This window comes from Populus nigra, chromosome 11 (genome assembly GCF_951802175.1).
Source record: "Populus nigra chromosome 11, ddPopNigr1.1, whole genome shotgun sequence".
Taxonomy (NCBI): domain Eukaryota; kingdom Viridiplantae; phylum Streptophyta; class Magnoliopsida; order Malpighiales; family Salicaceae; genus Populus; species Populus nigra.
This window is the reverse complement of record NC_084862.1, coordinates 3797425-3819988: the sequence shown is the minus strand read 5'-3', so window position 1 is coordinate 3819988 and position 22564 is coordinate 3797425. Positions and strand designations below refer to the sequence as shown.

The following is a 22564-nucleotide window of genomic DNA, read 5'->3' as shown; positions in this document are numbered from 1 at the left end:
AAAATTCTTTTAAATTTTTTCGTTCAATATCATATTTGATAGGACGATTGAAAATCAAACTCTTATAATTTATTTTGGCTTTTTCTCTATGAGATTATTCCAGTTTTATAATCAAAATCACGAATTTAATGGGTTAACTCAGGTTAAATCATATTATTTTTTTATTTATTTTTCTATAAGGTTATCTCGGTCTGATGACTCGGGTCATGAGTTTGGTGAATTGACTTAGATTGTTTTTATATTTTTTTTAATTAATGTTTTTAATCTTATTCTTCAATATTGGGCTATTTGAGGATTGAAATTTATAATTTGTTTTGATTTGCTTTTCATGGGGTTATCGCAGTCTTATAACCTGGGTTGCAAGTTTGATATGTTAACTCGGGTTTTTTTAAGGTTTTTTTTAATTAATTTGTTTTTCAATTTTATCATTTAATATTGGATTGATTGAGAATTAGATTTCATAATTTATTTTGATTTGCTTTTTATAATGTTATCATAGTCTTATAATCGGGGTCATGAATTTGACATATTAACTTCGGTTGTCCCAAGTTAATTTAATATATTATTATTTTAATATAAAAAAAAACATCATCTTAAAAATTTATTTAATCAAATATTGTTTCCAAGAGTTATTTAGTTGTTTTTGGACCAGTAAAGTCAATCATGCTATATCAAATAAACCATTGCACAACTTTTTTTTATGTTAGATAAAAATATTAATAATACTTAAATATTTTATTTTATATTTTAAAAAATTAACTTGACCCACAATAGAACACAAATGAATCCTAAATCCCAAGTACTCTCCTAATATCATATATACTAGTTGCTTTTGAGCATATATCTAATGTGGCCAGTGGCATTTGAGCAACAACAAAGCTCTTCGTGCAGTAACTTGTCTATATAACACATGGAATCGATCACCAATAACTGAAGCAGAAAGAGACAGATATGGGAGGGAGAACGAAGGATTTCAAAAATAATAAATCTAGAGCACGTCTATTTTTATATCTAAAAAATATTTTTTTAAAATGAATTTTTTATTTTTTTTCTCTTTTTTTATTTTAATTAATTTTTTTCTGCCTTTTCAAGTTAATCTCTCTACGGGGGTATACACACACATTTATGTTAAAAGTGTTTATAAACTATACCTTTTAACTTTATTTTTATGAATAATCACGTCTTATTATATTAAAATATTACAACTCTACTTCACCGATAATCATCGTCTTGCAAATTTATAAAAGGTTGTCTTTTAGTTGTATCTTTTAAATTAACAATTTTTATAATTAAATCATAAAATTTTCATTTTATTTTTTTATGAATAGTCATGTCTTATCATATTAAAGAATATAATTCATACATTTTTTATATATATTTTCATGCTCTGATGTGAATGATCATGTTCCTTATATAAAAAAGCATTGTATTTTTTATTATTATTAGTTGCAAATATCAATTATTGTATTTGTTGTAAAATATTATAATCATACTCCATCAATAATCATCATTGTGACTTTCATTGCATATTTACAAAGAATTGTGTTTTTTCAATCTTAAATCTTTAAATTAATATGGCTTACAAATCATATATTTTTGCTTTTTTTTTTATCAACAATCATATTTTATTATATTAAAGGGAATAAATATTACCTCTTTACATTTTGATGTTATTTTATGAACAATCATATCCCTTATATCAATATAAATAAAATTAATTTTATATTAAATATGATTAGAAAAATTCAAAATAATATATATTTATGGTTCAAAATGTAAATAAAATAAAAAACAAGACTAAAATAAGTTTAAATACAAATAGAGAGGACAAGGCACAAAACCCAAGAATTTTCTTCTTTCAAAATCACTTTACACCACTTCTCTAAGGTTAAATCTAAATCTAATAATTTTTTAAGATTCTAAAATTAATAATCATGTAAAATTTTACTGGTTTTAAAATTTATAATATTCAAACTAATAATTTTTAAAAAACAAACTTAAAACTTAATCAATTAAACTATATATTTTAAAATTCTTTTAAAAGAAATTCTTTGAACACAAGTAGAAGAGATTACATTACTCTCATGCCAAACATCCATGAAGAATTAAAGAAAACAAGTTGAGAAGGCGACTGCACCTTCCAAGTCGAATCAAATCCACGAAACAGACATCACTTGCATGCTGCACTTGCAGCAGCTCAATGAACTAAGCATATCAATGCTCATTTATTTTAGATTTTCAACCATTTAGCAGCGCAGATTCTAAAGAGCGGCGGCAAATTTGAGAGATCATTCAAAAGCTCCCATTGCTGGCTCCGGAGGGTCGATCAGAAAAATATCAAGAAGCTTATCAATTGTTGTGTACTCGTAGTCTAGATATAACTGCGAAGCCTCCACGTCATCATCACCTAGTTCATAGCCAGTCATATCACCCTTTATGAATACACTGTGAAGGATAGACACTGGAATATTTTGTGGAGGTGGTAAGCCTGCAACAATATTGTTAACAAACAAGTTAAATACTAACCGAATTTAAAGAGTATCAATTCACAGAAATATATGATGTATGATTTTATCTTTTTTTTTATATATATATATAAACGCGGGTATTCGGCTAACTTTCGCGCACTTTGACTAATCTTACAGATCCTGAATTTAAGATTATATAAGTTTGCAGTGATCCTGAGATTTGTGGGACTCGAGTTAGTAATTTTTAGAAAACAAATATAGAATTTGACCAGTTAAATTATATCTCTCAAAATTTATATATGATTTTATTTTATTTCTAGGTTATCTTGTCCAGTTTTGAATCGGAAAAGATTAGATAATTAAAAAAGTATAATTATTAAACTTTTTAATTTTTTTTTAAAAATTAAATTAGTTTTTCTTTTGTTTTGACGGTATCAATTATGTTGAGAATTGACTTGTTATGTTGATTAAATTAATTTTAAATTTAATTTAACATAAAACTCAGCTGAAATCACGTCATGAATTAATGAATCATTACGATAACTCGTGAGTTCTATGTAATTTTTACCATGACATAACTAATAAAATAGCAATATTTTGTTTTAACCATTGATGTTTTAAAAATCATAAAATAATATCATGAAAAATTCTTACTCTCAGAGAGCTTCACAAGCTCTTCCTCGGAGAGATGAACCCTAATAAAATTCTGACCCGTCTTCTTTTCCCATAGTGAGATTAGTTCAAGCTGAGAAACGATGTTCTTGGGTGGCTGATAGGTTACAACTCGGTTCAATGTTCTTGCATCATCTGCTACCTTGATGGTATACATGGCAACATCCTCTTCATAGTTTAGAACCGCTGAAGGATATATATATATATATATATATATATAAAGAAAGAAAGAAAGAATTAGCAGTAGAAAATTTATATTTGTTAGAGGTTGTTTGGTTTAATTTTTGTTTTTTCCTCAAAAATAAAATTTTTTTTGTGTTATAGTTAATCACTAAATTATCTATTTTTGCTACCCTGCAAATTATATTTATATTTTTTTAAATATTAACAAATATTAATACATTGCTAACGTGTTTTTTTTTTAAAGCTAAACTATGTAGAAATTGACTCGATATAACTCAGTGAACTTTATAAGTTCAAGAAAAACCTAGACAACTAGAAAAAAAAATTGACTAAAAAAATTCAAGATAATATTTTAAAAAAAAAAATAATTAAGACGATAATGTTTTGGATTAACCTGATTAACCCAGGTTAACATTTAAAATTCATAATTCAGATTATAAAACTATGACAACCTTATTAAAACAAATCAAAAAATATATTGAAATTCAATTCTCAATTAATTGAATAAAATTGAAAAATTAATTAAAAAAAATTTGAGTTAACCTAATTAATTTGTCAAATATGCATCATGAAGTTAAAATAACATAATATAAAATAAATCAAAATAAATTATAAAACTAAAATACCAATCAATTCAATGTTAAAAAATAAAATTAAAAAAAAACTAAAATAATAGTTGAAACGGACATAAATTATGTGGAGGTCACTTTTTAACTTTTAAACTATTAAAACTTAATTTCTAGATTATTTTTATCCGAAAATATTTTAAAAACATCTTAAAAATTTTGATAAACTAATTATCAACTCTAATTGCTTAAAGTCACTTTAAAAAATGAAAATCAAACAAATTAAAAAACTAAACAGACGTGATCAACTATTTCTTGCATGCTCGTAAAAAAAATATTTTTATTGAATTTTTTTTTTAAAAAGACAAACCTAATGATATAAATTTCAGTTTTTTTAATAGTTGAAACGTGATTATCCATTCATTTTTTCTCATTTAAAAAATTTTCAATAATTTTTTCTATTTTTTCTTAATGTTCAAAGACCATAAAATAAATAAAATAAATTTTAGTAATGAAACATGAATCTCTAAAATAATAATTAGACCACATCATTAGAAACAACTTCAAGGATTGTAAAGAAGTTTTCCGTGCCCAAATAATATCAATGGGGGCATGTGTAAATGGTACTTACCCTTGGCTTGTCCGTCGCCATAAACAGTGATATCATGTGGTTGCGCCTGGGGACGAAGTAATATATTGATAAAGTAGGCACCACAACAATTTGCAGCAACAAAAGTGTATGGTATCCCAGCTGCTTCTACGGCCCTTCTTACCTTTCTCTTCTTGTCAAGAAAAGCTTGAAACGGTGGCAATGGAGAAACCCGATCCTCCTCGATTCCAAAATCTGATGGAATGAACCTCTGATCGATATTTATTTTCAACAAAACTATTAGAACAATTGAAGTTCTTGGAAGGTTTCAGCCAAAATTGGTCATCTTGCTCAAAAAGAAACAGATACCTTTATGTTACCAGAGACTTTCATGGCATCTATAATCTTGAGCTGAGCAAGAACTTGCGGGTAAGGTAATGTTGAGATCACTACATCTACTTGGCGAAGTAGTGATACAAGTTTATCGTGTTCATCCAATTCTCCCTGTTACATCACAAAAACAAATCAAATATTTAGCTATTTTTCTCTACAGATTGCTCAAAGTGAAGGGTGACATCATGGAGAACTTGAATATTTGGTTACCTGAACAATGGCGACGCCCATGGATTGAAATTCCTGATGGATGTGTTTTTTGGAGGGAGAAGATTGTGGGGTGATGGGACGAGCATAGACGTAGGTTTTGTGCCCCAGCAAGACACTTGCCTTCACCATGTACTTGCCTATGTAGCCAGTTCCTCCAAATATAAGGATTTTGCTCAACTCAATATTCTCCATTGCTCTCCAAACTCTCTCTAGTGCTCACTCTCCAGGCATATGTTAGCATTTATAGAATATGCGAATTGGAAGAAACATTATCAATTAATTAAATTAGGTGTTATGATAATCTAAGGGATATAACTCAACTGATTAAGTTTTAGATCACTGGAGACTTGTATAATTATTAATTTTAAGACCGGCGGAATTAGTCAAAGTACACGCAAACTAATTAAATATCTATTTTAATTAAAAAATAAAAAAGGGGTTATGATGAATTCCCTAAGCTGAATTTGTGTTGCTGATGCAAGAGGATAAATAATTCAACTTGTGCTCCAGTGCTTGTACTAATGAAAGTTGGGTCTCTCCAGTGGTCGCTCGGTCAAAGTAAGTGGATAAAATTTTCATCAACTTATTGGTTGGTCTCTACTTTTGGGAGGCACCCAGATTAAAAAATTATGTGCAACCTTTGCCTTTATCTCTACTTGTAGGTCTCGATCTTGACCTCAAACTAATGCCTAGCTGCCTGAATCTTTGCCTCCTTCCAAGCCCAATAAAAATATAATAATAAAAAAAATTATTATTTGTTTGAATAAATAAATTATTTTTATATATAAATTTAATAAATATAACCGAATAAATATTTTTTTTATGAAATTAAATATTTTAATATGTATTTGTCACTTAATTGTTTTTAGTTATCATTTATAGTTTTTTTTATTTGTTAATGCATATAGTTTTTGATTTATTTAATTATATATATGCATAAAAAATTAATTTTTTTTAATTATAAAAACAAACATGTTGAAAAAGACTTTATATATATATATATTTGAAAAAATTTATCACCCCCGTATCTAGTTTATTATAAAAGAAGTAAGGAGATATAGTGATTTTCTTATCATCATCTTTAACTTCGGGATTTTAAATAGACGATCTATGCTCAATTATATATATTTTTTTATTTGAGTATTTTTATATTATTTTAAAAAGTGAGACTAGTCATGTTCAGGATTTGTGGTTGTCCCTACCAATAAATATGTTTTTTAGGAATCAAAAACTTATATTCTTATCTTTACAGAGATATAATAATGCCTTAACCGCTAGACCAACACTTCATTGGTAATTGTGGTTTTTGTTTTATTCAATTGTAAGAGTATCTTTGAATTGTAGTTTAATTATTAAATGAAATTAAGTATTTTTTTTAACAATTTTGACAGTGTATTTTCACATAAATACAGTGCATTTACATAATTTCTTTTAAGTAACTTTTACTATTTAAATTTTGTAATCTAAGAAATACAACAAATCTCTTTTATTACTTATTGAATTCATTTGAGTGAAAGAGAATGACATAATTTCATGGTTAATAAATCCACTTTCAAATTTATATATATATATATATATATATATATATAATCTGTAACCGTTTGAAAATGGCTGTAAGCCAATTCCAGTCGAGGTGTATGGATAGTTTTAAGGTAGGAAGAAGAAGAAGAAGAATACAGGGAAAGGGAGGGAATTAAAATAATATTTTTTTATTTTTTAAAATTAATTATTGATATTAATATATTAAAATAATTTAAAAATAAAAAAATATATAAAATAAAAAAATTCTAACCTTTTTTAAAAATACGTTTTTTTTTTATAAAAAAACTGCAGTTCATTACAAACATAATTAAAGAAGCTTATTAATAAAATGATGCGTATAAGTTGTAAATGAAACGCAGCGTATTGACTCCAATTACAAGATCAACGATCTTCAATTCAAATCCAGTCCTAGTCCTTTTTTTTCAAATATCAGCAACCATTTCGCCTCTGGTATCCCCTTGTAACAATTTCCTCCCCTTCAAACACACCATTGTCCTCAAAGGCAAATCCTGGAAATCTGAGAGATAGTTCATCCGTAAACTCCCATGTAGCCTCTGATGGTGGACATCCCTTCCAAAGTACAAGAACCTGGGTAGCTGCTTGGTTACGTCTTTTCACCATTCATCAATCCAAGATGGCTTGAGGTTGCGACTTGCGAGGTAGGCTCCAGTGACTCTACAGGTAAATCTTCTTGCCCTCTTCTATTTCCAACCAGTCATTTCAATTGCGAAACATGGAACAATGGGTGGATTGTAGCAGTGGTGGGCAAGCAAATCTTGTATGCTACTGCTCCAATTCATTCAGTTATTTGATAAGGGCCAAAATATTTTGCTGCTAGTTTCTGTGATTTTCTCTGCACTATTGAATTTTGCCCGTAAGGTTGTAGTTTAAGATAAGCCCAATCTCCAATCTTGATTATCCTCTCGCTTCTCTTTTTGTTTGCTAACTGCACCATCATGTGTTGTGACTTCTTTAGGTTATCCTTGATTAACTGAAGCATCTCCTCCCTTCTGGTTAAGAACTCATCAGTTGACTCAATAGTAGAATCCTTGGGAAAATAGGGAGTGTGAATGAGAGGTGTTTGTCCATACAAAATTTCATAAGAAGTTGATTTGGTGGAGGAATGGTAATGAGTATTATACCACCATTCGGCTAAAGAAAGCCACTTAGACCACTGATTAGGAGTGCCCCCCAGTCATGCATTTTAGATAAGTCTCCAGACATTTGTCAACTACTTAGCCATAGAATAGAGTAAGTCCACCTTTTGATAGGCAAATAAATTCTTCTAAAACTGACTTAGGAAACTGAATCTTTATCACTCACTGTAGTATCAGGTAGACTATGCAATTTAAAGACATTTTCCAGCAGAGTAAGGATGAGCCAAAGCCATGAAATGTGCATACTTACCAAGTCTGTCTCCTACCACAAATTTAACTTCTCTGCCATAAGACTTAGGTAAACCTTCTATGAAATCTATGTTAATGTTAATAAAGAGTGCTTGAAGAATTGGTAGAGGCTGTAGTAACCCAGGAGGAGGTACATTCTCAAGCTTATTCCTCTGACAAGTAGGGTATTCTCTTGCATATTGCATAAAATGTTTATGTTGCCTCTTCCAATAGAATAAACTCTCCACCTTTTTAGCATTGATAGCAGCTCCTAAATGCCCCCCAGAGTAGAATCATGAAACATAGAAATCAACTCACTCTGCAACTCAAGGTCATCTCCCACCATTATCTTCCCCTTCCTATTCAAGTGATTTTTCACCTATTTGTAGTGAGGGTGTGATGTGGGAACCTTTTGTGTTTCCTTAATGATAAACTGTATTGCCTTATCCTTCTCCCATGAACCCTTGACCTCATCTATAATAGAAGTAGAGATTGTAAAAACTGCTATGGTAAATAGTTCCCCACTAGAGTTCCTTGAGAGGGCATCCGCAGCCACATTGTCTCTTCCTTTCTTGTATTCTATATCATAATCAAACCCCAATAACTTAGCCAACCATAAATTCTGAGAGGGTGAAGATACCTTTTGCTCCAAAAGTTACTTATAGCTAACATGATCAGTCCTGTTCTTAAAATGCCTTCCCCAAATATAATGTCTCTATTTGCTCATAGCATGTAGGATTGCTAACATTTCCCGCTCATAAGTCAATAGGGCTCGCTGCCTTAGACCTAATAATATGATGATATAAGCCAAAGAGTGCCCTTCGTGCATCAGTACAGCTGCAATACCAATCAATAAGCATCAATTTCCATTACAAATAGCTTATTAAGATCAGGTAAGGCTAGTACAAGAGGTGGGGTGGTGGGGTCATAACCTTCTTGATTTGATTGAATGCCCCTGCTGACTCCGCTATCCATTTAAAAGCATCTTGTTTTAGCAATTAGGTTAATGGCTTGCAAATAGACCCAAACCCCTTTACAAATTTTCAGTAGTACCCTGTAAAATCAAGGAACCCTCTTAACTGTTTAAAATCTTAGGAGGAGGCCAATCCACTACTAATCTCTACTCCAGGAAGCTCCTCTCATTTCCACCATGAGCTTCAGTCATGATAGCAGTCCTTGGATACAACCTGTGAGCAGACTTCACTAGTGGCAACAGTGCAGCCTGTGGTTTTCCTCTGTCAAGCAGACCAGCAACTCTCAGCCCAGCAACGTGAGCAGCGAACCTCTCTACACCAGCGTTTCAGCCATTCCTCATCAGTAGTGCATTTTAATTCATATAGTTTTTCTTCTTTTTTTTTTAGCCATTTGCAGGTTGAGTCCTTAAACTTTGAAGTCTCTTCAATCATATGCCTCATGTTTGTGTACTAGTTTATATGATTGACATGTTTAACTTGAGTGAAATGTTGCTTGATATGATTTTATTTTTGTGATTTGGTTTGATCATGTGATATTAGGATATGCGAGTGATTATTTTTCTTTGCTGATTTTTTTTTCCCAAACAAACCCCAATTGATTTTAAAAAATTATAAAGAAAATTAAAAACTGTTTTAAAAATAAAAATTACACTATAAGATATAAGATATTGACCATTTTCCAACCTTATTATTTTATTTGTGGATTCCTCATATATTTTTCAATCTTTTTATTTAATATTTGGACTGTAAATTTATATTATAATATTTTGATCTAAAATTAAAAATACTTGTTTTTCTTTAAAAATTTAAAAAAAATACAAAAAAAATTTTAAAAAATTCAAAAATATATTTTTATTTGTATGCATACAAACAAATTCTAAAAAATTTCATGCATGTATATTACTATAGATAGGGTGTATTAGGAGTAATATCAACAAATAGAAACATGACTTGAAAAAAATAATTAATCAACAATGCATTTTATCTTAGGTATGGTGCACTAGGAGTGATGTGTTTTTTCCATATATAATTAGTCTTCTTATTTAGACTCTCATATATCAGTAGGTCTCGTAATGACTATAATACTATGTAACGACTCTTAAACCAATTTAATTATATTTTTATGATTATTTCCAAATACTTCCAAAACTCCTTTTAATTTATGAGCCAGACTTGTTATCCGATATCTTGCACACCACAACATTTTTATAATAAAATTTTTTTAATTTAGAAGAATAATTACGTGGCATCACACATGAACAACATAGATTATGATTGAATTTTTTAAGAAGAATACAATGGTATAATTAAGCTTTACCTAAAGCAAGACTAATATTTTTCTTAAAAACTTCAATCATAATCTAGTATTATATTACACTTAAGGCCTTAAGGTAGATTACACTTAACATCCTTTAAATTAGTTATTATTTAGAAAATTACAGTTTATATATTTATTTAATTTAAAATTTAAAATAAGATAACACAATGAATTTACCCTCCTACATAATATATCCTTCTTCTTCTTCTTCTCTTTTTTTTTCTGTCAATCCCTTGCCCTTTATTCTTTCCTTCCGTCCCTTCCCTTCTTTCTTTTCATCTCATATTTGTTCCAATCAAAAGACAACAGACTATTTCATTCAAAAGATAGAAATTGCATATAAATTCACCAATGATCAATCAGTTATTTGTCTAATAGTAAGACTCCTCATGATTTCTCTCTTTTCAGACAGAAATCATTTCATCCTCCCCAAATCAGCAACCATAGCCATGCCACCACCTACGGAACAGTAGCCACAGTCATGCCACCATCTACAGACAACAACCACCCACTGTTGACCAGTCACGACAGCTTCTTTACATCCAGCCACCACGCTGTTGAACAACCCCACAACAATCAAGTGACTCAAATAGAGAGTTTAAAGTAGACCCATATAACAGCCACCATAACCAAGAAAAACAATCACTCTCTCTGCCTCGTCTCCTCTATAAACCAGCAACTCTAGCCACCCTTTGCCTGGAATCAAACCAGAATTCTAGCCTCCACTACATCACCAACTAATCAACCTAAATCGAACCTACACAACACCCTTTGTTCTTTTGTTAGTTTCTTTTGGTTTTTCTTTTTTCTTTTCCTCTTTTTTCTAGTATTTAACTTGATATCAATTTCATTATTTTAACGTAACATTGGCTCTTTAGTTGTTAATTAGAATGTAGTGGTAATTTTGAAAATAATTCATATTTTTTTATTGATTTTTTATACTCGCGTTGGCGTGGATTTAAAATGTTATACAGCTTATAAAATATGAAATATATACAATAATTTTTGAGAAAATTGAGGCAAAGTCAAAAAAAAATATAAAATATAATTTACTCATAATTTAATTTTCTAGATCAGATTTGAGAAAAAAATAACTTTTTTATTCTTTATGTCTGCATATTACTATTATAAACTATCTTGAAGCTTATTGTTTATCAATTTTCTTAATAGTAAGAATTTTTTTGTTTTTTTCTCTTTTAATTCTATACACTTTTCACCTTAGCTCATTTTATTTTTCTATTTTTCAAATGTTTAACTTAAACTCTAATTATTAAATAAATAATAATTAAGTTATATCTCATTTGAGTTATAAAATATTTATATTTAAACATTTTATTTGAACCATGAGAAACACTTTATATTTTGTATATTTCATGTTAACTTTTGTAATTGATTTTTTAGTGCACACAAAAAAAATATTACAAAATATTTTTCAATTTTCTTCATTGTATAGTAAAATATAATCAACCAGCCCCTTTTCTCATAATTTATTCTTAGGGCTTTTCAGCTATTAGACCGGAAATAATTCCCAACACATTTTTATGATAAAACTGAGTATTAAAAATTAATCAATTTTTTTAAATTTATTTTCCATGAAATTTCAAAACGAATTCACTTTGAATATGGGAGTACTGACCCAACAAATTCAGAGCCCAACAACAACAACGCCTGACCAGAACATGCCAGCAATAGCAAAGCAGTGTTTATGGCTCTCATTTTAATGGATCAACCTCTAGTAATCTACCAATCCACTATTTAATTCAGGCAAGGTTTTGTATTAAACCGACGGAGAGTTAATTTAATCAATATCTTGAAACTTGGTCGTGTTAAATATAATATAATATAATTTTTATTTTTAAATTTGTATAAGTTGTCATTTTATCATTTGTAACTTTGTTAAAATTAGAGTGAAATCTAGTTTAATTTTTAATATTTTTAAGATTGTAATTTGTTATTTTAAATTAATGGGAATTAATTTATCTGACTCGTAATCTATTTTTTAAGTGAAACAAGGGTTGAGTCAGGCTAGACTGAAATTTATAATTATAGATAACATTAAAAGGTGTGACATCTATACTATAAAGAAACATTGTTCACACTGATAGGTTAATGTAGATTCACTATTCATTTTTTTATTAATTTATTTTGGCCCTTAAAGTTTTATTTTGAGTAATTGGAACCTAATTAAAGGCCAATTACTTTTTATTTTTTAAGTAAAATGGAATTAGAGGAAGAAAGATTAAAATGAAAAAGACATCAAAAATAGAAGACGTTCTAAATTTTTGGTGAAAAATACATTTAAGTCCTTCATCTTTAAAAATAATATAATTCATACAATTTAGGTCATTTAATTCTTAAAAATCAAATTTTATATAAAATTTTATTTTTGTTATTTTTTAGTTTCTAATTTGAGAGAAAAAAGAGAGAGATTGCTGAATTCCAATGATAGAGAAAAAATTTGTGTTGACACCAATTTTAACCACAAAAATAATCAATCTTGGTATTACCAAGTTTTATTTTGTTAGGAGAGTTCCACTTAGGTGTTTTTTTTATCTTGAAATTGTCTAAAAAACTAAATCTAAGCTCAAGAAGATTTTTGGTTTCGAGTTTTTATGTGGTTTTTTTAAGATCATTTATTGGTTTCTCGAGGTCTTTAGGGTTTTTTTATAAGTGTTTTGGGTCCAAATGAGTTGAAAAATAAGTTTTTAGGTAAAAAAAATATAAACTCTATTTTTTTGACTACCATAATAACCAAAATATAGGGAAAACCAGACTATGCATCGTCTAAAATATTTTTTTTTTTAATAATGGGGCATTCAACATGATTCCATTTAAAAAAATAGGGCTTGTGCGTGAACCATTTCTAGAACGGTCAGACGCTAGCCTGGTTTGCAAGGTCCCAACAACAACTGACATCTTTGTTTTTGTAATTTTTCTTTTAAAAAAATCTTGCTTTTTTATATGTGTTTTTCTTTAATATTTTCTTAATTTATATTTAAATTAATATCATTTCTCTCTAATTTCTTATTTCTCGTGTTTAACCTTTTTTAAATAATGATTTTTTTAAATGATTTTGTATGTAATTAATTTTTGAAAAGATTATTCTAATTCAACTATATATTTTTTTATATTTTATATAATTAAAATTCATTTAAAAAATATTTATTTTGGATAGTATTTCTAGTAAGAGAAACCTTGTGAGATATTGTTTTTCCATTTGATTTTTTTTCAATTAATTTTATGCGTGTATCTATTTCTACTATCATTTTATTAAATAAAAAATTAATTTTAATAAATAAAATCATTTTAGCTTGAAGAGTTTGTAGAGGAACCCTGCCCTCTCTAACCCATTCGGCGCGTGCAATTTCTTTTCCATCAAGACACCCTGCAATTTGTACTTGTATTACTTTTGCATTGCTCTGCTCAGTTAATTCAATAGTCTTTTTCATTGCTTTGCGAAATGAAACTCGATTATCTTGATATATCTCATAACAATACATTTTTGTTACCGCGAGATATATTGGCAGCCGCGGATCATTTGATTGGAATGAAATTTGGAATGGGTACAGTTGACGACATGAATCATTTAAAAAATAAGCGTATTCGTTCTGTAGCGAATCTCTTACAAGATCAATTTGGATTGGCTCTAATTTGTTTAGAAAAGAATTAACCAAATTTGCCCGATGTAGAGGCAATCAAGAAAGCAAAAAGAGAAAGAAATGGAACCCATCACATCGATGGATTATAAATGTAATATTATTTATAAGCAATATCGATCAAAGAGATAAAAGTTGGATCATGTAATATTCATCTTGACAAGAAATTATTGACATGATAAAATATATATCACAAGCAAAAGGGCTATAGCTCAGTTAGGTAGTACTGGTACATGGACAATTGTGTGGACCGACGGGCTTACCAGTCTTGATCGTTATAAGGGATGATGCTACGACATCGAGCCCGTTGCTAGAGAAGAAAATCAATATATTGCTTATGTAGCTTACCCCTTAGACCCTTTTCAAGAAGGTTCTGTTACTAACATGTTTACTTCCATTGTGAGTAATGTATTTGGGTTCAAAGCCCTACGCACTCTACGTCTGGAGGATTTGCGAATTCCTCCTACTTATTCTAAAACTTTTCAAGGCCCACCTCATGGTATCCAAGTTGAAAGAGATAAATTGAACAAGTATCGAATTGAAGTGGAAAATTTATTAATAGTCCGATTATTGATTGGTGATTTTTTTTCGTTTTTAGTTTCATTTAATTCATATACTTCTCTAAATCCAAATAATAGAATTGGATTTTTTTTTATTTTGAAAATTTATTTATTATTTCTTTTAGAAATAGAATACCTTTGATGAACCAGTTTTTTGTTTCTTTCGGTAAATGTAGAAATAGTTTTTTTTTTAAAAAAAATTGTTAGAGTTAGAAAACCATTTTTTTTCAACTTTCTAATTTTTTTTTTAGTTTTTTAAAAATAGGTTCAAAAAGTGAAAGCTCTTTTCGGGGAGAACCAAAAGGAAGTTCAGCTTCCATTCCCCAAACTGTTAAAAAACAAAAATCATTTTTTTGTCAACCGTGAAAACGGGGTTGTAGGAGAGCAATACAAGTGTCGTGCTGCTAGGCGAAGCGGTGGAGTGCTGCACCCTAGATGGAGAGAGTCCAGTAGCCGAAAGCATCACTAGCTTACGCTCTGACCCGAGTAGCATGGGGCACGTGGAATCCCGTGTGAATCAGCAAGGACCACCTTGCAAGGCTAAATACTCCTGGGTGACCGATAGCGAGACAATTAGGTAAGAGATCAAAATTTTTTAGCCTTGTTTATTTGTTGGAAAGTAGTTTTTTTTTGGAAAGTGAATTCCGGAAAAGTGAATTATTTTCTGATGTTTGGTAGTGTAATAAATAAATTGGAAAACATTTTCCAGTGTTTGGTTATGTCATGAAACATGAGCTGGAAAATAACTTATTAATATTTTATTTTTCTCAAGTTTATTAAAATAATGAGGAACAAGTCTTACAAATTAAAAAGTTAAATGAGAATGAAATTTAAAAAAAAATATAATTTCATAAATTATCTTAAAAAAATAAATAATAATCAAAATAATAGAGATCAAATCTAAAAAATAAAATAAAAAGATGAAGAAATTAAAATAATAATAATTAACATTTCATAAATTATTTCAAATAAAATAAGTAACAATCAAAAGAATGAGGACCAAATTTGATAGATACAAAATTTCAATAAAAAAATGATAAGGAAAAAGCAAATAACAATTATAAAAATAAGGATCAAAGTTAATATAAAAATTAAATTTTAAAAGATGAAATTGAAAAATAAATATTGAAAACAAAATATATATAGCAATCAAAAGTTTGAGGATCAAATTTGATATAATCAGCAAATAATATGACATTTCTAAATTTTTCACAACTTCTGAAAAGTGTTTTCCGTCCAATTTTTTCAGGAAAACACTTTCCTGGAAATAAAGCCAAATTTTTCTTTGACTGAAAAGTGTTTTCCGTTGACCAACTTTTCTAATGGCAAACAAACACATGAAAGTTTGGAAAATGGTTTCCTGAAAAGTGAATCCCATGAAACAAACATAATCTTAATTTACATTCGTTTCTCAATATTTTTAGATATATATTTAATTATTATTAATAATTTTTTTATTTATTGACATAAATAGTTTTGGATTTTATGTACATAAATTTGTTTTTATATAAACTTAATAATTTTTATGTAAAAAAACCTGTATGTTCAATCTTTTTGGTTGGAAAGAAAATATATTCAAATAGCTAGTTATACATGGACGAAGGACTCCTTTCCTAGTCTCCAAGCGTTGTTGATTGTCAATCCTACACCACCACTGCTCCTACCAACTTCCAAGAATATCCCACAAAACCACTCGACTAACGTGTGACATTTGTGAAACAGAGGAAAAACAAGACAGAGAAATGGCTGCTGCAAGCTCCTGCAATTTCAACTGGGGAGTGAATGGAAAAGGGACCCCTGAACAGCCTTGTTCCTCCCCAAAGTCCTCCCAGATCCTCTTCTCTTCTAACTTATCTTTTTGTTACAGTAACATCAGATATTGCCTCTCTCTTCGTTCCCATCAAACCCTTTTGTCCACTCGTTTCAACGAAACCAAGAATTCAGCTTTTGTGAGTAAAAAAGATTTCATGTTTTTTGTATTTTGGATTTCACCATGATTGATATGTTGTTAATTGAGAACCCGAACTATAGGGTTTTGTTGTTGTTAGATGAATTTGTTTGGCTTCTTTTCTCCTTTTTTCCCGATAATTTTTATGTGTGTGTGGTTTGTGCAGGTTGTGGCATCAGCAAAGGCAGACCCTTTGAAGATAATGATTTCCGGAGCTCCTGCTTCTGGTAAAGGTACTCAATGTGAGCTCATCACTAAGAAAGTAAGCTTTTTTTTCCTTATATTTATTTTGATCTCCTGTACTCTCTGTTGCTCAGCTTCATTAATCCTTTCTTTAGGGAGCAACTTTTAGTTTCCCTCACTTGTTAATTATGTTTACTGTTCTGCCTACGAAAGTGTGGCTTTTTAAAGAATTTCTTTTCATTGTAATGCATGTAGCTTCCTGGGATTTCTTTGGATTTTTATCCGGTGAAGGTTTCAAGAATCTGATCTAGACATTGTGGTTCTAATGTTAATGACAGTATGTTAGTGTGTTAACAGTGAGGTATATTGTTAGTTTAATATGTTATATATCAATTGGTTGGTTATAATTGATGTTATTATATTTATTTAATTATATATTTATTATTAATAAAAACTTAATTTATCTTTAATATTTATATAATATTATATTAATAAATCTAGAGTAAAAATAAAGTTAATGAACAAAAATACTTTGCAAAAAAAATTATAAAATTGTTATAATAATGAGATTCATATTATATCAAAGCGTTGCTCCTAAAATGTTCCTGATTGATGCTTTCTTAAACATTGGATATTTATTAGAGCTGTAGAAACTGAAACATATTATGTTCTTTTCTTGATGAAAGGAATTAGTTGTTCTTATAAGTTAAAATATAAGAGATACCTAGAACTAATATGTAAGTGCTTGTTATAAGATATGTACACTAAATTGATCTATATGAGAACTCCATATGGAGATATTACCTGTGTTTATGGAAAGACTCATGTGACAATTATGTAAATGATCCTTAGACTTGAGATCACTAAGTTATTTTATATAGAGAGTGTTATGTTTTAATTCTGCTACATGTTATCTTGGTATAGGTAACAAATGAGTAGATATTGGATATAACATAAACTATATGAAGGTATTTGAGTGATCAAAAAAGGATTCATTACTCTATATGAATTAATAAAAATGTTTCACATGTTCTCAAATAGTATTGTTTGTTAAATTCTTGCGCAAGGTGGAATAAGATTTGAAAAGAATTTTAAATTTTATTCAAATGATCAATGATTATAATATTGCGAACAAATATGATCTGAAATGACAGACACACTCTATGCTAAAATGTTTAAATCAAAACATTATTGATGAAGGGATAATAATTATATTGAGAAACTAGTCACTGAAAGGTTAAGTCAAATAACTTATGACGCTCCTAATATTTAGGGGATCATGACACGTTGCTAGACGGTGCACTTGATCTTCGAATATAAATTAATCAATTACTGAATTGATAATAAATTAAACTGTTTGCTTTATTTAATTCTATTTATTTAGAATTATAATTTATATTTGGATCAACATATTAGGAATCTAATAAGTCACACACATTAAGAATCATTAGTTAGAAGTTAAACTGAGATAATTAATCAAGTGTGACTTGATTGAAAATAATTTTAGGAATTAAGCACTAGAATGTATTTAATTTAGGGATTATAATTCTAGTCCTAAATAATCAAGTAGGGATTTGATTGATTAAATCTCTAAAATTATCCTTTAATGATATATGAATATTATTTAAGACACAAATAGATATTGTCATTTATAGGGTTTTTAGGATTCCCTATAAATATAAAGTTATGCCTCTTGTTTTTGATTGATTGTGTTTTACCAAAAAAACTACGCAAGTTAGAATAGAAATCTAACACTCTAGGCATAACAATCTCTCTCTTCTAAATAGGAATTTGGGAGATTTTTCACTGATGGTTCATGTGGATTACTGTTAGAGATTGGACAATTAGATGACTTATGATTTGCAACAACCCAGTCTTTAAAGAATTATTCAAAGCCGATGAAAATCAGATCTTCACGTAATAAATTCTTAAACAACTCTAGATCTGTTTAACGAGATTCTAAAGACTCCTAAATATTATTTTAAATTTATCGTTTTCACTGTGAATATAAAGAACCCAACTATTGTCTGGTGTGTTTTAATTACGTAGTCAAGCACTTTCTCCATGGAACATATTCACACTACTTAAATAGTATACCGATGAAGGAAAACAGACAATTTACTGCTTTGGCACATAGGGCTCTAAGAGAAACGAGGTTGGATGGGCAGCTTGGCATAGTTGTTTGTGCTTCGTCAAGTCCAGTTCCCCTTAATAAAGCATGTTCGACATTAATTTGTGGGATCCATCAATCTTATGAGATTATGTTGACTTGGTGTCTACGCTTATCTAACTTCATCTCTATGTAATTTGGTATTTGAAAGCTCAGCTTCGCTTGAGAGGTGCATGATAGTTTCACTTGTTCCCAAGGATTGGCATATCTGTTTCACTCAGGAAGGGAGGTGGTTAGTGTAAACTATTAGGATTTGATACATGCGGCCTTCAAAATGTAGAGAAACACAATTGAAAACCCATTTGATTGATCTTCTAGTTGAAACTTTAAAATCAACTCCCTCTACTCTTCCTCAGCCAGGACTGGGCATAATGCCAAAGCAAGTTGAAGATTTTGTGTATGAGCAGATCATGTAGTCACTATCATCAATATGATGGCTTTCTTGCTGCAGTAGCTAGGCAATCTCTGATAAAAATCACCTTATTTGCTTCTTTGAGCTCTTGTCAGTAGTTTATCGTATGGCTTTAACGAGTATGCCAAACTTAACTTCTGCTAATGCTTGGATTAATGTGCAAGTGGTTTGATTGAGCTATCAGAAAAGCCAATTGCAAGCTGAGCTCAAGCAGTTGGAATTGTTAGTGTCATTGGTGATTACTTGTATAAACAAGACGAGTACTTGAAATTCTGCTTTGAGATCAGATATGTTTTCCCTTCCCAATGTTTTTATGGGGATTTGCTGATAGAAGTTAAAACATTCACTGCATTATTTCTCATTTTGCAATTGCCATTGAGAAAACACAGATTGAACCAAGTCATCCTCATAAATGCAGTATGGTTTGGTGCATATTGCTGCTGGAGACCTTCTGAGGGCAGAAATTGCTTCAGGAAGTGAGAATGGAAAGCGAGCAAAGGAATACATGGAGAAAGGACAGTTGGTCCCAAATGAAATAGTTGTCATGGTAGGCATGATTTCACTGCCCCCTTCTTTCCTCCTCCGCTCCTTTCAAATCATTCATATTGTGTATTCAATGACCTGATCTTGTAGATGGTAAAGGAGCGTCTGCTGCTGCCAGACTCTCAAGAAAATGGTTGGCTTTTAGATGGATACCCAAGGAGCTTACTACAAGCAACTGCTCTTAAAGAATTTGGCTTCCAGCCCGATCTTTTTATTCTCCTGGAAGTAAGAATTCTTGTTGCTGCAGGCATGCTATATTATTTGGTTGCATCCCATTATCTGGTTAGGAAGAGGAGAATGCGTACTTGCATGCTGATATTCTTCCCTGTACATAATTTGATGATTTCCATGTATGTTTGAAAAATTTTTTAGGATACTTTATCCAAGCCAAAGTAAAAGAAGATGTTAATGAAGATGAAAGAATTGGTTTAACAATGTAATGGCCTTGATGTATCTTCACATCCTCGGGTAGATTTCAAATTCTAAATATCAAGATTGAGTTTCCCCCGTCAGCCAACCTCAGGAATGTTGATTTGCAGGTCCATGAAGAGATTCTTGTTGAAAGAGTGGTTGGACGTAGGTTAGACCCTGTTACTGGGAAGATATACCACCTCAAGTATTCTCCCCCTGAGACTGAAGAAATTGCTGCCAGGCTCACCCAACGTTTTGATGACACTGAAGAAAAGGCATGTTTTGAACTTATCTGTTTACTTACGCTCTTATTAGTTCAGAGGACTCTGTCTTCTTTGTGTCTTTAATGGGTCATTGGGTCAATGTTGCTAAGCGATAATGTTTGTTTCCTTTTTTTGGATGGCTGTATTTAGGTGAAGTTGCGGTTGCAAACTCATCATCAAAATGTGGAGGCGGTACTTTTAATGTATGAAGACATTACACTCAAGGCAAGTGATAAAATACCTCTCTCTCTCTAATATTATTTGCTTGTGTTCAATCGAAGACACTACCATATCATCCCAGCTATCCTAATGCTATCAGGCTCCACTACCTCGTGAATAAATTATTATGTTGAACAGCTCTTGGTAAGTTGATACTGGGGCTGCTACTAGAAGATACTCCCCAACAAGTATATGACAATGTGCATGTTGGTGGATATGCTCAAGCATCATGCTTTAGATTTCTATTATTCAACATGTGTATCACCTCTGTCGATGCTTGTGCTCTATTTTAACCATGTTCTTACTGCCACTAATCCGATGCCAGCAATATTTACTGGGTTTCCTTTTCTTGTGTTAAACAACAATATGAAAGGAAAGGTGAAATGCAGAGAGTCGCTCTGTAGTATTTTGAGTTAAACACAAGCAATTTGTCTTGCATGTCCCCTATGAGGGAGGAAAATCTGCTTGTTGAGGCAGTAGATTATCGTCAAGAAAGAGTGGGGAAGAGAGGGAGGGGGAGAGTGAGAGAGGGTTTATACTATTATCAAATCTAAATTGGAGAGCCATTTTGTTGATTTCAGGTTAATGGAAATGTTCCCAAAGAAGATGTGTTTGCACAAATTGATGGTGCTCTCACAAAATTACACGAGGATAGGAAGTTGATTTAAGGATCTCTGGCTGCATAGATGGAGGGAAGAGCTGGTGTATAACCAATAGTCAGGACTCAGGAATTATGAAAACTGGTATAATTGCCAGCCTTTTTTTTTTTTGCCCATATACCCAGGTTTATGCCTCAATTTCCATAAATGCTTAGCTAGTAAGTGTCCTTGTTTTCTCTTTCTTAGAATTACCACGTGCTTGACATTTGATAGTCATTGTTATTAAATTATTCTTTGAACTATAGCTTGTGAAAATTTGGATTTCATTTGCATGGAAACCAAATGAACAGTGCTAAATTTGAGGTCTTTCAGTCCCTAAAATACTGTGGGAAAAAAATAAAAAACTTCATGTAGAGTCTTCATGCAATTCCTTTCCAAGGAAAACTAGTTTACATATGCTAGTAAGCATCACGTTGCATATGCTGGTCTCCATTTCAGGTAATTTGACCAGCGTAACACTGCTATGGATAAAGTATCCTTGAGTTTGCATTTTCAACATTTTTAAGTATTTATAAATTTGTGTACATGTTTGTGCTGTCTAAACTTGTTTGAATTTTCTCAAGTAAAGAATGTTCCAGCAAATGATAGTTATTGTGGATGACAACCACGTAGATGTTGATGGGTGCCTGTATTTTCCCATCTTTACATAGAGTCAGCAAGTCCTGATAGTGCATTTTTATTTGATACTTAATGCTCGTTCCAGCTTTTCTAGATGATCCTGTTATAGCAAAGATTTGATCCTTGAAGACTTTTTCAGTCTTCGTAGTTGAGAAACATTCAAAGGTATCAGGCTTCAATTACCTGCTAGACTTTTTCATTATAATTAAGCTAGAAATAGTCTTCTCTTCCAACAAATCCAATACAAACTTTGAATTGACCAAATAATTGTTGCACATGTTTCTTTCCCATGTGTATGAACAATTTCTTGTGGACGAAGCTCATGGAAGACTCTTAATACCACTCCTAAAAGACGATACCGAACACTTCCTACTCAACTAGTGTTGCTCTTTGCTTTCTTGGGATTTATGGAACTCAAGTGACTCAACATGTTCAAATTTATTTCTTTAAAAAAAAAAAAGTAAATTAGGTTAAGCTTGAGTTTCTCTTATGAGTGTATTTTCGTCTTTTTGAGTGAGAATATTTGTTAGAATGTCAGACTCAAGAACGACCAAGTAGAACTCTAACACTGCAACAAGCCTGACTTACTGGAAATCATGGATAGCACATCAAGATATGGTGG

At 30.5% G+C, this 22564-nt stretch overlaps 2 protein-coding genes and 1 long non-coding RNA gene across 6 annotated transcripts; 2 read left to right on the top strand and 1 right to left on the bottom strand.

The window, feature by feature from the left end:
* Positions 1-2047: 2047 nt before the first annotated feature.
* Positions 2048-5303, bottom strand: LOC133668847 (eugenol synthase 1-like). The gene is made up of 5 exons (XM_062088865.1): positions 5082-5303; positions 4848-4982; positions 4521-4749; positions 3123-3326; positions 2048-2488 (listed from the first exon to the last, which is right to left on the bottom strand). Exons 1-5 carry the CDS (start codon positions 5271-5273, stop codon positions 2289-2291), a joined length of 960 nt encoding a protein of 319 aa, XP_061944849.1. The 5' UTR covers positions 5274-5303; the 3' UTR covers positions 2048-2288.
* A 1701-nt stretch (positions 5304-7004) lies between these two features.
* On the top strand, positions 7005-9498 carry LOC133668330 (uncharacterized). Its single transcript, XR_009833678.1, has 2 exons — positions 7005-7304; positions 9104-9498. It is a non-coding gene; the product is annotated as an uncharacterized LOC133668330 (long non-coding RNA).
* Positions 9499-16079: 6581 nt separating this feature from the next.
* Positions 16080-21566, top strand: LOC133706361 (adenylate kinase, chloroplastic-like). Of its 4 annotated transcripts, none has more exons than XM_062131885.1 (7): positions 16080-16465; positions 16631-16726; positions 19648-19776; positions 19863-20099; positions 20312-20458; positions 20597-20671; positions 21247-21566. In XM_062131885.1, exons 1-7 carry the CDS (start codon positions 16259-16261, stop codon positions 21331-21333), a joined length of 978 nt encoding a protein of 325 aa, XP_061987869.1. In that variant the 5' UTR covers positions 16080-16258; the 3' UTR covers positions 21334-21566. The 4 variants fall into 4 exon arrangements, with proteins under 4 accessions (XP_061987869.1, XP_061987870.1, XP_061987872.1 ...); XM_062131886.1 differs by having other exon boundaries at positions 16081-16465; positions 19863-20054; XM_062131887.1 differs by having other exon boundaries at positions 16082-16465; positions 19863-19997.
* Positions 21567-22564: the final 998 nt, after the last annotated feature.